A 13,450-nucleotide genomic window follows, 5' to 3' on the forward strand; every position below is an offset into this window, starting at 1 on the left:
TTATGATCCTAGGAATTTCATTTAAAAGTTTAGGTAATAATTCAAAATTCCGCCTTCCTGTAGCTTTCATCCTGTGAAAAAAGGTAGACCGTTTCGAAACATTTGGAATACCCTGTATAACAGAACAGAAGGTGTTACACAGTGACAATCAAAATTTTTTGATATTATACAGGGTGAGTCAGGGTTAAACGGTCAAACCTAGAAAATTGGATTTTAAGCAGAAAGTTGTCCGAAAATGCGTTGTTACCGAGATACAGGGTGATAAAGTTTCAGATTTTTTAAAGATTTTATTACACGACTTTCATTCTTGACATAGCAAGATTAATTATTAGGATCTCCACAATTACAGTGTACACATTGTAGTGAAAATGTACAGGGTGATACTTTTTCAGGGGTCAATCCTCCCAAACTGTTTTGTAGTACGCCACTAATCATTTATTTCCTAGATTTTCTTTCTCAATTTAGAAACTGTTTTGTTTCTTGCATTTCACCGTTTTTGAGTTATTTGTAAAAGTGTCTAGGACTGCATGAAGTTTCCCATAAGAGATGCATAAGAACCTATTTATTTATTATTATTTATCATCCTGTACATTTTCACTACAATGTGTGCATTATAATTGTGGAGATTCGAAAGCGTAGTTGTATGTAGAAAAATTAATATTGCTAATTACTTTATCACCCTGTATCTCGGTAAGAACGCATTTTCGAATACAACTTTTTGCTTTAAATCCAATTCTCTAGGCATTGTATAGGTTTGGCCGTTTAACCCTGACCCACCCTGTATTTGAATTGTTCATTACTTACAAGGATGTTTTCTACTAAAAAATAGAATCAGGCGAAAAATCGAGGATATTGTTCTCTATCACATTACGCCCTAAATATTTAAGAAACTTAATATATTTTTGTTATTATGAATAAGTTTTCTTGTTATCTACTGTAACTAAATGTCAGGTGCTTTGCATTCCTAATATATAAGGAAAAATAAATTTATTGAGAAACTTTCGGGTAAATAATAGATCACTCACGTGACCTAACAGTTTCAGTTTAAATTTCTCAGGAGTGGAAAAACAACTTTCAGTTGAAACGGGCGATATGAAAGATAACTACGTTTCGTGGACATAAATCTTTCAGGGGTAGCGACGCATTCGTGGTCTTAAAGTGACAGAAAGGGGGCCCTCCTCCCAATAAGGCGCAAAAAGTATACATCATCTCGTCAGGTAGTGTTCCCGTCCTAAATAATAAAAATGAATCCACTCTCTCTTTCCCAGGCATTTTCTTATGCTAAGGGTGGTATTTTACCGTCAGAATTATGACGGGACGAAACAATGAAAAACCGAGAGGAACGACAATGCCCGGATATCAAAAACATACTGCACCCCTTAATGTGTTTTTTTAGGACAAGGAATTGTTGACCTTTTTGGTACATTCAAGTGGACTGGTGTCATGTTTTTCTTTTTACAGGTCGCTGAATGATCCACTGTTATAAAAATTGCAGTGTAAGTAAACTCAGGCAAGGCAAACTACCTGAACAATTTATTAACCTTACTCCTCAATAATTTACCGAACATGATTAAGCTGAGATGTTGTAACAACCCTTTTGTGACTTACTGTATATAACTTCCTGGATGATGAAAATAATTTAATTTAGGCTTTAGATTAAAGCAAACTTCTACTTCTACAATAAGAGCACTTTCTGTTTGACCGAAAATTGATAACATTTTGGTGATGATAAAACGAAAATCGTGCAAACCACGGTTTGGACTTTACCTGATGCAAACTTGTTCGAAGTGTTCCCTCAATTTATCATCATTACTGCCCCTCTCGCTTTCGGCTATTAGTTAAACTCCCCGAATTCGGCTTTATAATTGATGGATGAAACCCGTAATCAGTCGACAAAGGTGAGAATATACAGGAATTTTCGGTTATATACAAATGAGAATGTTCAGTTTCCAAGTATTGTTAAATTAGGAAATTTGAGTGAATTTATATGTTTTATTAATTTCAGATTGATTCAACAGTGTCAGCACGTCGCGCATTTTTGCAGTATATGAAAAGTAAGTGAATTTTTTAAGTTTTGTAGTGTCAAGGGACATACGAGGGGTACACCACTGGGGCATTATAGTGTACAAACTGTAGGAATTAGTGGGAATTAGGAACATTACTAAGAATAAGTAAGCATTACTGGGTATTAAACTATTAAAATTTGGTCTAAATTGTATTATAGAAAATATATCATACAATATTTTTGTCTATACAATTACCATTGAAATATAAACTTAAATAAAGTTAAAACAAGGAAAAATTATGAATTTTGTAATTTTACTTTCAAAAATGTTGACTGTCTCTAGCGGCGAAACCGTACAACTAATCAATCAACTTTATACGTCAACAAAAAGCTCATTTCATTAGCTATCCATTGACATATAAAAGCTTATACAAAGTGTGGCAAATAAGCTAGTTATTGACCATTGAACGAAAAAATGCACACAAAAAAATGAGTCAACTTTGACGCCCTCTAGTGGTCAAACCGTCCAACCTATTACCCCAGTTGGGGTATTTTTGGAAAGCTCATTTCATTGGTTATCCATTGACGTAATAAACTACTAAAAGTAGTGCAATTGAGCGAGTTTTTAAGGATTAAACAAAAGGATGCACCAAAAAAGTGATAAAAAAATTGGTCAAATTTGACGCCCCTAACGGCCAAACCGTCTAACCTGTCAACCCAAATAAGGATATTTTTAGAAAGCTGATTTCTAGCGGGCAAACGTCTAACCAATCGATTTTTATACGTCAATGGAAAGCTCATTTCATTGGCTGTCCATCGACATATAAAAGTATATACAAAGTGCTACAAATACACATGTGTTATTTACGGTTTATTGTGCACTTTTGACTGGTTAAAGGCTAATTTGAAAATTAGGAAAACACGGTCACGTGACTTACTACATAGATCTACCACTACGTAATGCTTGGAAATTGTTTGAAAAACTGTTTTTGCAAATGACAATTTTCGTAAGGCTCAAATTTGCCTGAAACACCGCCACTATCCTAATGGATGTTGGCCAGTTAGTGCAAGCGAAAATCGACCTTAATGATTGTATTTCTACAGTTTAGCTACTACCCTAGATTTGGCAATCATTGTGCTAGGTTTGTGCCAAATATTAGGGCCGTATCTGCCCGATTTAAAAAAAATCCTTTAAAGATATTAAACCGGTAACAGTCAAGGAAAAGATTTAGTTAGCTTTAGAGCCCTCTGGCGGCCAAACAAAGCAACCTATCAACACAGGCGGCCATATTTTTTGAAAACCTATTTTATTTTTTATCCATTGACATATAAAAGTCTATACAAAGTGTTGTGTGTGACAATAAAGACAGTTTTGAGTAAATTTGACAACTACTACTTTAACCTTCATTAATTCGGTTATTTTGACAGTTACAGGGTGGTTCAATGTATCAATTTAAATAGTGATTTTTTTAAATAAGTGGCGTAATACAAACTTCTTCTTTGACTACACTGTATTATTTATATTTTGACGTCTTTCAAAGAAAAATTCAAAATGTTTTGGAGACCGAAAACATCAAATTTCACATAAAATGGTAAATATCTCAGAAACGGATACAGAAAGGTTAAACTTTTCGTAAAATAATGCATAAACTTACACATAAATCAAAATTTATTAACAACTGTATTAAGCTTCCATTTTATGCTAAACCGACTATAAATTATGCGAGCAAACTTAAAAATTGCAGAAAAATAAAGCGCTTGTATGGAATAAAGCGATTTGCTGGATAAATCCTGGAAAGCTCGCGTGACAAATCTTGTTTCGCATTTTCGTTCAGAGATGAGGACTACTCGCACGGCAACACAATGAAACGCAATTATTTCCTATTATAAACGATGATCACACGAAAATTGGATGTATCGCTATGATTTATACTAATTGAATTATAAGAAACAGTTTGCCAACTAAAGCCAAGATATTGTTGCTTTGATAAACTAGTTATCCGCTAAAGCTTATCCATCCAGAATAATTCAATATTCGGAGCCACTCACACGAAATCAAGGCAAATTGATCCGATAATATTGATTCCAAATTAATTTCTGTTCAACACCGCCTCAAACTCCATGACAATGGAGTATAAGCTCTAAACAGTGATTTATGACTGAATCGAATAATGATCTGTGTTTAGTAGTCACGTAACTAAAAAAAGTAGTAGTAGAAAGTAATTATTCCAAATAATAAGCCAAACTAGATACGAAAACAGTAGTAGCAAAATTATATTCATAACAGAAAGTATTTCAGTCTTCTCAATTTAATATGCGCCTCTCGTAATTTTCATGTAAAATACTGTAACAGTATTGAATAACATGCTGAAGTTGCAGAGAAAAAATATACAAAACTTGCTGTTATTAACGTAAAATGTGAATTTTTGCCCTCTCTTTTCTCATTTAATTTTGCATGAAACTCGCTATGAAAGGACGAAAATGGCGCGCATATCCGGTTTCATATATGCTGACGGTAATTGGTACATCGTATGAACACCAATTGTGCCAATTATTTTAAATACGAGGTTTTTTGGTCGTTAAAACTGTTATTTGGATGAACTAACTGTATTTTCCGCACTTTGAAAATAAATGAGCGTCATATCCGATTAAATTATAACCCACTAATTTTTGGTTATATTTTTTTAGCCATTCCGAAAAAAATTATATTTAAAAGGCACTATATTGGAGGACCCACTGTACAGGACGTGACCGGCATGCCAAAAAAGCTTTTAATATTCAATCGTGGTTTTACCGCAGGCCGCAAGTGTTTAAAATAATTCTAAATTGGCCCATGGCAATCTAAATTGCTTGTCGAAGTAATATAAATACGTGACAGTTACGGTGTAAAAACACCAAAAAAATTAAATTTACAACAACAGTAAACTCGGTTTTTAGTTTCAGAGGTGTGTCTATAAAAAATAAAATCTAAATTACAACTAGTGAGTCAGTTTTTGTTAATTTTTGGTAAATCAACAAAAAAGCCAAATTACAAGCTTGCAACAAACAACAAATCGTAAATAATGTTTTATGTATATTAAACACTCGATTTATGAGGAAGTGCGTCAATATACGTAATCACAATTTAACTGATTATAGTTTAGAATGTGACATGCAACGAGAAATTTTTTTAAAATAATTGTACTGTAAAATTTGTATACCAGATTTCATGTTGTAGTAGCAAACAGTAATTCAAAGACTAATTAGTGAAACCGTTATTAAAATTGCAAAAATCAGTTTTTGAGATCACTTTACTATTTGTGGTTTTTGACACTTTTAGATCCTGAACCATAGTTTTCACGTAGTAAATAAGCGATTTTGACTGTTCTAATTTACTATTTTGATTTGGACTCTTGTATCTTAATACCCACATTAAGAGGTTGATAATAATTTTAGGTAAGTAACTCTATTTTCTAGTGATACAACTGAGTATCACTTATCATTTGTGTGTCGCGGATAATGGGGGTATTAGCGGTAAAAGAGCAAGTATTTTGCTCTCTCATTTAATGAAGAATTTTGTTAAATAAAAAAATGCATTTTCCTTGCAGAAATACACTAAAAAGCTAAATTTCTTATTGAATTTATGTAATAAATGGCGTTTTCAATTGCGCTGTACCGAGTCCAAGAGTCATCAATTATACTTCTTGTGTCTCCAATATACAATAAACTTCACAGTCTAGACGCCTCGCGCCTATAAACATTGCAACTTTATGATGGAAGGAAACAAATGGAATATCCTATATTATGGTGGAGAGGGTACATAAAATACGTTTCTGGGATATTCAATAAAGGTTACGAAAACTGGCAAGCAGCTGCCTCTAGCAACAGTAGGGAAAAGCCGCTTTTCGCCTTTTATAATGAGCTTTCCTGACTTTATACTCTCTCAGAACTACCTTTTTTAGTTAATGAAGTTAAAAATATTGTATGATAGAAACTAATCGTTCTGTTTGCCATGTAAAAAATTCAACAAACTTTTTAAATAGTGGAATAACTCTGGAACAAAGTTATATAGTATACAGTGTGGTCCAAATTGGTGATTCATGTATGGGGATATCCGTTATCGTAAGAGATACAGGATCGGTTAAATGGGAAAAGCTAATTACACCATCGTATTCTACGTCAAAAAGTGCCCTAATAAGGTAACATTTTCAAATACATTTTTATCTTCGTTAAGGACCTATAAGGCAAAGTTAAAAATGCAGTGTTTCACGTTTTTCCAATTTCCCGGAAAACGGCAAATGATAATTTAATTTCAAAACCGGGTTTGAATTTGACATTGAATTCCCTAAAACTTCTCCCATTTAACCGATCCTGTATCTCTTACGATAACGGATATTCCCATACATGCGTCACCAATTTGGACCACACTGTATATATTTTCATTATTAACTACGTGCCTGGAAACTGAAATTTGCATTTACTTGGTGACTTTTGATATGTTCACCTCACTTGCCTGGACTGTACTTGAGGTATTTAATATTAGTATTTTTCTCAGTGTTTTTTCATCACTTTTTCTGTAAATTCATTTATTCTTCTCTGTTGTACAACTTGCCATGTTTTAAAATTGATCAAATTCAAGTTGTGCAAAATCGAGCAATGCGAACAATTTTAAAGTGCAATATGTATACCCCTACTGCAACAATGCTCAATGTTTTAAACCTTTTATCAGTCAAACAAAAAATTGTATTTAGCGTTTATGTATTTGCTTTTAAGTTGAGAAACAATCTGTTGCCTTCTTACATTTGTGACAGGATTAAGGTTTTCAAGGATATTCACAACTACAGTAGGTACAAGGCATTGCTCAAATTTTGCATTAATAGAGAAATGTATGTATCATACTTTGACATGTATTTGTTTTTCCTTATAGCCTCTTGCTAAATAAAGACTATTATTATTCATAGAAAACTGCACGAAAATCAATAAAGTTTAAGATAAAGATTCACTTCACTAAAGTTAAAACAGCGAGACTTAGAAGCTTCTAAAATTATGGGAGTTGAACACCGTAAAGAATTATGAATATAAGCCGGAAAGCGGCAAAGTTTTACAGTTTTCGATTTAAATCAAATTCGTTCACAAAGACGCCCTCTCCACCTGAAAAGTCAACAGAGAGATTCAGGTAATTTAAATAATTTAAATTAGAAAGTTCTTGGATGCACAGAAGCGGTTTAAGTTCTTAATTTATACAACTTTCCAATAGGTTCAGAGTCCATTCGTCTTGGTCGAGACAAAATTTTACAACTTACAAACTTGCGCGCAAGGGACTAGATAGTTTGCATAAGCGGTGGCAATTTAGTAATAAATCGTTTTTCTTTGAACTCCTGATATCGCTCTGGGAGATTTTCCTCTCGAACTAAATAACATAAAGCAGAAGTTAATAAGCTAGTTGCTGTTAATTACTCCAAGACAAGTTTGGTTTACAAAAATAATCTTTGAAACATTTTTCTTCGCCAAAGAGGAGTGAAAATTTCAAATGGTGCATACTAAAAAAAAGATTTTGACTGGAATAAGTCACTTTAGTACCCACTTAATCAACTTTGATACTTTATCAGATTATCGAGTTTCAAAAGTTATACGATTTTTACTAGAGAAGTTTTCCTAAATACCTTTAGGCTATCGACAACACAAACAAGAAGATAATCAATACTGTTTTATTACGATGTCTACAGAGTGTCGTTATGAAGTTGGTCGGCAGTTTAATTTGAGTTGTAAAAATATTGCTGAAATAGTGAAAAAAGGGTTCCCATCAGAAGCACAATGAAATAGGTAAATATAATGCAGGTTTAACGTTATTGATCCATGGGAGTAAAGAAAAAAATTTATTTGCGCTACCAGCCTCCAAAACCTTGAACCTCCACACCCTAGAGTGAAAAAGCTAATTAAAGTATGATATTAGCAATTTTCGTAGTGATGGGTAAATTAAAGTAATTATTTTACTTTACCAGGCAAATTTGACTGGTTTTGACTAGTTTGACTGGTAAATTACAAATTTTGAAACCGCTTTTCTTACTGACTATACCAAAATTTGTAGTGTTTTTTCTTGTGTTATTAGATAGGAAATTTAATGAAGATTTCAAAACTGTGCTTAAAACCGTCATTTTCTCACTCTAAGTGGGTTTAACAAGCGATTTTGTCCCTGAGTGTCTTTTGAAACTGAGTCTCTGGCAGTTCAAACTTTGACACCGTTTTTCTCCCTGACTGTACTAAATTTTGTAGTGTTTTTCTGTGTTATTGGATAGGAAATTTAATGAAGATTCCAAAATGTGCTTAAAACAGTCATTTTCTCACTCCAAGTCGGTTTTATAAGCGATTTTGTCCCTGAGTGTCTTTTGAAACTGAGTTTCTAGAAGTTCAAATTTTGACACCGTTTTTCTCCCTGATTGTATCAAATTCTGTAGTGTTTTTCTGTGTTATTGGATAGGACATTTAATGAAGATTTCAAAACTGTGCTTAAAACTGTCATTCTTTCACTCCAAGTCGGTGTTATAAGCGATTTTGTTCCTGAGTGTCCTTTGAAACTGAGTTTCTAGCAGTTCAAACTTTGACACCGTTTTTCTCCCTGACTGTACCAAATTTTGTAGTGTTTTTCTGTGTTATTGGATAGGAAATTTAATGACGATTTCAAAACTGTGCTTAAAACAGTGATTTTCTCACTCCAAGTCGGTTTTATAAACGATTTTGTCCCTGAGTGTCTTTTGAAACTGAGTTTCTGGCAGTTCAAATTTTGACACCGTTTTTCTCCCTGATTGTATCAAATTTTGTAGTGTTTTTCTATGTTATTGGATAGGAAATTTAATGAGGATTCCAAAACTGTGCTTAAAACAGTCATTTTCTCACTCGAAGTTTTCTAAGCAATTTTGTCCCTGAGTGTCTATTGAAACTGAGTTTCTGGCAGTTCAAACTTTGACACCGTTTTTCTCCCTGACTGTACCAAATTTTGTAGTGTTTTTCTGTGTTATTGGATAGGAAATTTAATGAAGATTCCAAAAATGTGCTTAAAACAGTCATTTTTTCACTCCAAGTAGGTTTTATAAGCGATTTTGTCCCTGAGTGTCTTTTGAAACTGAGTTTCTGGCAGTTCAAACTTTGACACCGTTTTTCTCCCGGACTGTACCAAATTTTGTAGTGTTTTTCTATGTTATTGGATAGGAAATTTAATGAGGATTCCAAAACTGTGCTTAAAACAGTCATTTTCTCACTCGAAGTTTTCTAAGCAATTTTGTCCCTGAGTGTCTATTGAAACTGAGTTTCTGGCAGTTCAAACTTTGACACCGTTTTTCTCCCGGACTGTACCAAATTTTGTAGTGTTTTTCTGTGTTATTGGATAGGAAATTTAATGAAGATTCCAAAAATGTGCTTAAAACGGTAATTTTTTCACTCCAAGTAGGTTTTATAAGCGATTTTGTCCCTAAGTGTCTTTTGAAACTGAGTTTCTGGCGGTTCAAACTTTGACACCGTTTTTCACCCTGACTGTACCAAATTTTGTAGTGTTTTTCCGTGTTATTGGATAGGAAATTTAATGAAGATTCCAAAAATGTGCTTAAAACAGTCATTTTCTCACTTCAAGTCGGTTTTATAAGCGATTTTGTCCCTGAGTGTCTTTTGAAACTGAGTTTCTGGCAGTTCAAATTTTGACACCGTTTTTCTCCCTGATTGTATCAAATTTTGTAGTGTTTTTCTGTGTTATTGGATAGGAAATTTAATGAAGATTCAAAAAATGTGCTTAAAACAGTCATTTTTTCACTCCAAGTAGGTTTTATAAGCGATTTTGTCCCTGAGTGTCTTTTGAAACTGAGTTTCTGGCAGTTCAAACTTTGACACCGTTTTTCTCCCGGACTGTACCAAATTTTGTAGTGTTTTTCTATGTTATTGGATAGGAAATTTAATGAGGATTCCAAAACTGTGCTTAAAACAGTCATTTTCTCACTCGAAGTTTTCTAAGCAATTTTGTCCCTGAGTGTCTATTGAAACTGAGTTTCTGGCAGTTCAAACTTTGACACCGTTTTTCTCCCGGACTGTACCAAATTTTGTAGTGTTTTTCTGTGTTATTGGATAGGAAATTTAATGAAGATTCCAAAAATGTGCTTAAAACGGTAATTTTTTCACTCCAAGTAGGTTTTATAAGCGATTTTGTCCCTAAGTGTCTTTTGAAACTGAGTTTCTGGCAGTTCAAATTTTGACACCGTTTTTCTCCCTGATTGTATCAAATTTTGTAGTGTTTTTCTATGTTATTGGATAGGAAATTTAATGAGGATTCCAAAACTGTGCTTAAAACAGTCATTTTCTCACTCGAAGTTTTCTAAGCAATTTTGTCCCTGAGTGTCTATTGAAACTGAGTTTCTGGCAGTTCAAACTTTGACACCGTTTTTCTCCCGGACTGTACCAAATTTTGTAGTGTTTTTCTATGTTATTGGATAGGAAATTTAATCAGGATTCCAAAAATGTGCTTAAAACAGTCATTTTCTTACTCCAAGTGGGTTTTTCAGGCAATTTTGTCACTGGCTGTCCTTAAAAGCGTGTTCAAATTTCAGATCAGCTTTACTGATTTGTTGCACAATACCAGTTTTTCCGAAATAACTTAAAAACGGTAAAAGTTACAAAAAAATTATAAGGGATCAAAAAGGTTCCTAATCAACTCCTTAACCCAACACCGTAAGTTTTCCGGGCCGTTATTGCTTCCAGTATACAGGGTGTGCATGAAAATTATAGTGGTTCACTATTTTTGTCTGTACGCAATTTTTAAGGTAACATTTTTTGCTCTGCACCACTAGATCACTGGTAAAATTGCTAAACTTTCCTGTCACACTGAATTTTTATTTTACCTTACCGGTAAATTTACGCCCATTCCTAAATTTTAGTTACTCAGACTGACAAATAGAATTACTGATATCTTTTCTTTTTAAGTCTTTCATCTTTACGAATGTCGCATCAGGTGTCGAATTTAGAATTTTATAAGAGCGAGAAATTTCTTCAGGTTTCTCAATATTCGAGCATCTCATATCCTCGAGGTGATAATATTGAATGCAATCTACAGTTCCAATACAGGTAGGAAATGTGCTTTTACTGTAAAATTCAGCTGATGCTTTTCGCGATATTCATTTCATTTCAATAAAAATGTAGACGTAATATTCCCGAAGCTGTACTTTCAAGAACGCTGCTAAAGTCACCTGCCACTGTTGTGTAATTTGTCGGTTTCTGAACATTTGCTGCTCCAGCACAAACCAAGCTGAGCATAACACCAGCAAACTTCACTGCAACTTGTTTGATTAATTTAGGAGTTATAAGCCAAACACATATTCTCTAATTTACTTAGTTATTAAGCTACACACGCACCTTCCTGTGTAATGAATCCTAATGCGGACAAACTGCCAAAGTAATAATAGATTCAAATGACAGTATCTAAGCACGATTTTCCAGTACATTTGGACAACAATGCCATTAACGACAAACTCGTTAAAGCGCTCCAATGTTACAGCACAAACTCGTGAACGACTGGGATCGCATAATCGCGTAACGTTCGTAGAAATGTTTCGATTCAAGCTCCCATTATCACGGTACTTGCACTTCCTTCTGAACTCCTAAATTCCTTAAAAACTTTAACGTCCCTATTTAAAAGTTTCCGCTTTGCCCGGTTGGAAATTTAATTTGACGCTGAAAGCGGAATTCAGTCAGTGGGATCGTCATACCCAAAAAACTATTTACATTCTGAGGTTATATTATTAAAATAGCAATTCAGAAAACGTAATCACACTTGCAAATCATGTCCGGTTTTCAGCGCGATGAGGGATAGGAGTTTTGAAACTAATTTTTCGTGAGTGTAGTAAATTTATGCACATTCATTAACATTACAACTAAAAACTGTGAGATAACAAATTTGTAAATATGTATGTCCGTTGGGACTGCTTTTCAAAAAAAAGGCTACAGAAAGCTTTACAAGCAATTCTAAAAGTGTTGAGTAAAACAATAAGTATGTACAACAAAATTTTGGAATTATCACTAGTTGCAAGCATTATAACAATGCTTGAAATCACAAACAGACCATGAAAAGTTCCAGGAAAAATTGAATCATCATTAAAATATCAAATCTAGGTCGCAGCCATTACTACTGCAACAATCCTAATAAATACTGTTAATAATTACAACATTTCCAGTAATCATTGAAGCAGTAAGGTGGAAGATGCTTGATCATCTCAGCTTCGTTATTGCAGTAGATTTTAATTACTCGAGATCTCGTTAGTACAAAATAAATATTCTTGGATTTATAAAAAGAATCATTTCTCTTCACTAAATTTGTTCATTGACAGTTACAAAATTCTAATTTTAACCCCTCTGTAGCTTTTAACATGTGAATTTTGATAGCTTGTAACTCAGTTATTTTAAGAGTTACAGACACGAACTTTCCTTCAAATTGGAGGTCTTGAAATTCTCTTTTAATTTTTACCAACAAATTTTACATATTAAACAAACCGATTTTTCTGTTCTCAAACCACGAAAGACATATTTGACTTTTACATGGGTATTGACAACCGACTGACAGACTTTATGATCTTTTTTGTTTTAAAATGAATGTTCTTGCTTCAGGTCCAGCTTTGGCTATACTCAAAAACTAAATCAACTTAACCAGGATGCCGTGACCAAGACCGGTGCCATGCAACTTCCGAGGCCAATGCGCGGTGGCCTCCGGAAGGCCGCTGGTTTATTCTGCTGCCTGCTGGTTTTGTACTTTGTGGTGCAATCGTTTTACAGCGACACACCCAAACCGCGTATGGTGGCCACTCAGGAAAAGTACGTGGTGGGCAACGACAACAAAATCTACGAGTACAACCGGCAGATGCCGCTCATCTTCATCGGAGGCGTACCCAGATCAGGAACGACATTGATGCGGGCCATGTTAGATGCTCATCCTGATGTTAGGTAAGTTTTTTTGATCGATTAACCAAACTGTGTTCTGTCTGACGTTAGAACAATTAAAGGAGAGTCGTTAAAGGCCGTAAACTTGTCGAGATGAATAATTGAATTAAATTTACAGACCGCAGGCGTGTCCAAGTTCTCAGAACAAAAAAAAGGAAAGCTCCCTTAATTGACGTAATTCAGTCGTTTGAAGTTGTTTTCTGAGCTTAATTACCTTAGAAGCAATTTGAGAGAAAAACTATTATATCATCTTAAGTTTTACCACCTGATTTTTGTAGACAAGGTCAAAACAAAAAGTAATTTTAGTATGCAAAATATGTAATGTTATTTTTCCATTACACCACCGTGTAAGCCAATATTTATTCATTTGGTCGGATCTTGCAAAGCCGTTCTTTCCAAAACTACTCAGCGGTGAAAGTTCTGCTCTTTTCGAGCGCAAAATTCAATTTTAAAGTTTCCTGTGACAACAATACTGAAATGTGTTGGGGTTGTGTATTT

At 34.0% G+C, this 13,450-nt stretch overlaps 1 protein-coding gene across 3 annotated transcripts in view; it reads left to right on the forward strand.

Moving 5' to 3' along the window:
- Tpst (tyrosylprotein sulfotransferase) overlaps window positions 1-13,450 on the forward strand; it is a 77,797-nt gene that overhangs the window by 31,962 nt on the left and 32,385 nt on the right. For 2 of the 3 annotated variants that reach the window (XM_081984964.1, XM_081984965.1), the window contains 2 exons: window positions 2,006-2,054; window positions 12,623-12,955. In XM_081984964.1, coding sequence (XP_081841090.1) covers window positions 12,690-12,955 — 266 coding nt within the window. In that variant the 5' untranslated portion in view covers window positions 2,006-2,054; window positions 12,623-12,689. The remainder of the gene's footprint in view (window positions 1-2,005; window positions 2,055-12,622; window positions 12,956-13,450) is intronic. The other variant, XM_081984966.1, reaches the window with a different exon arrangement.

The sequence above is a fragment of the Ips typographus genome, linkage group LG8 (genome assembly GCF_016097725.1).
Source record: "Ips typographus isolate SLU linkage group LG8, UJ_Ityp_2.0, whole genome shotgun sequence".
Taxonomy (NCBI): Eukaryota; Metazoa; Arthropoda; class Insecta; order Coleoptera; family Curculionidae; genus Ips; species Ips typographus.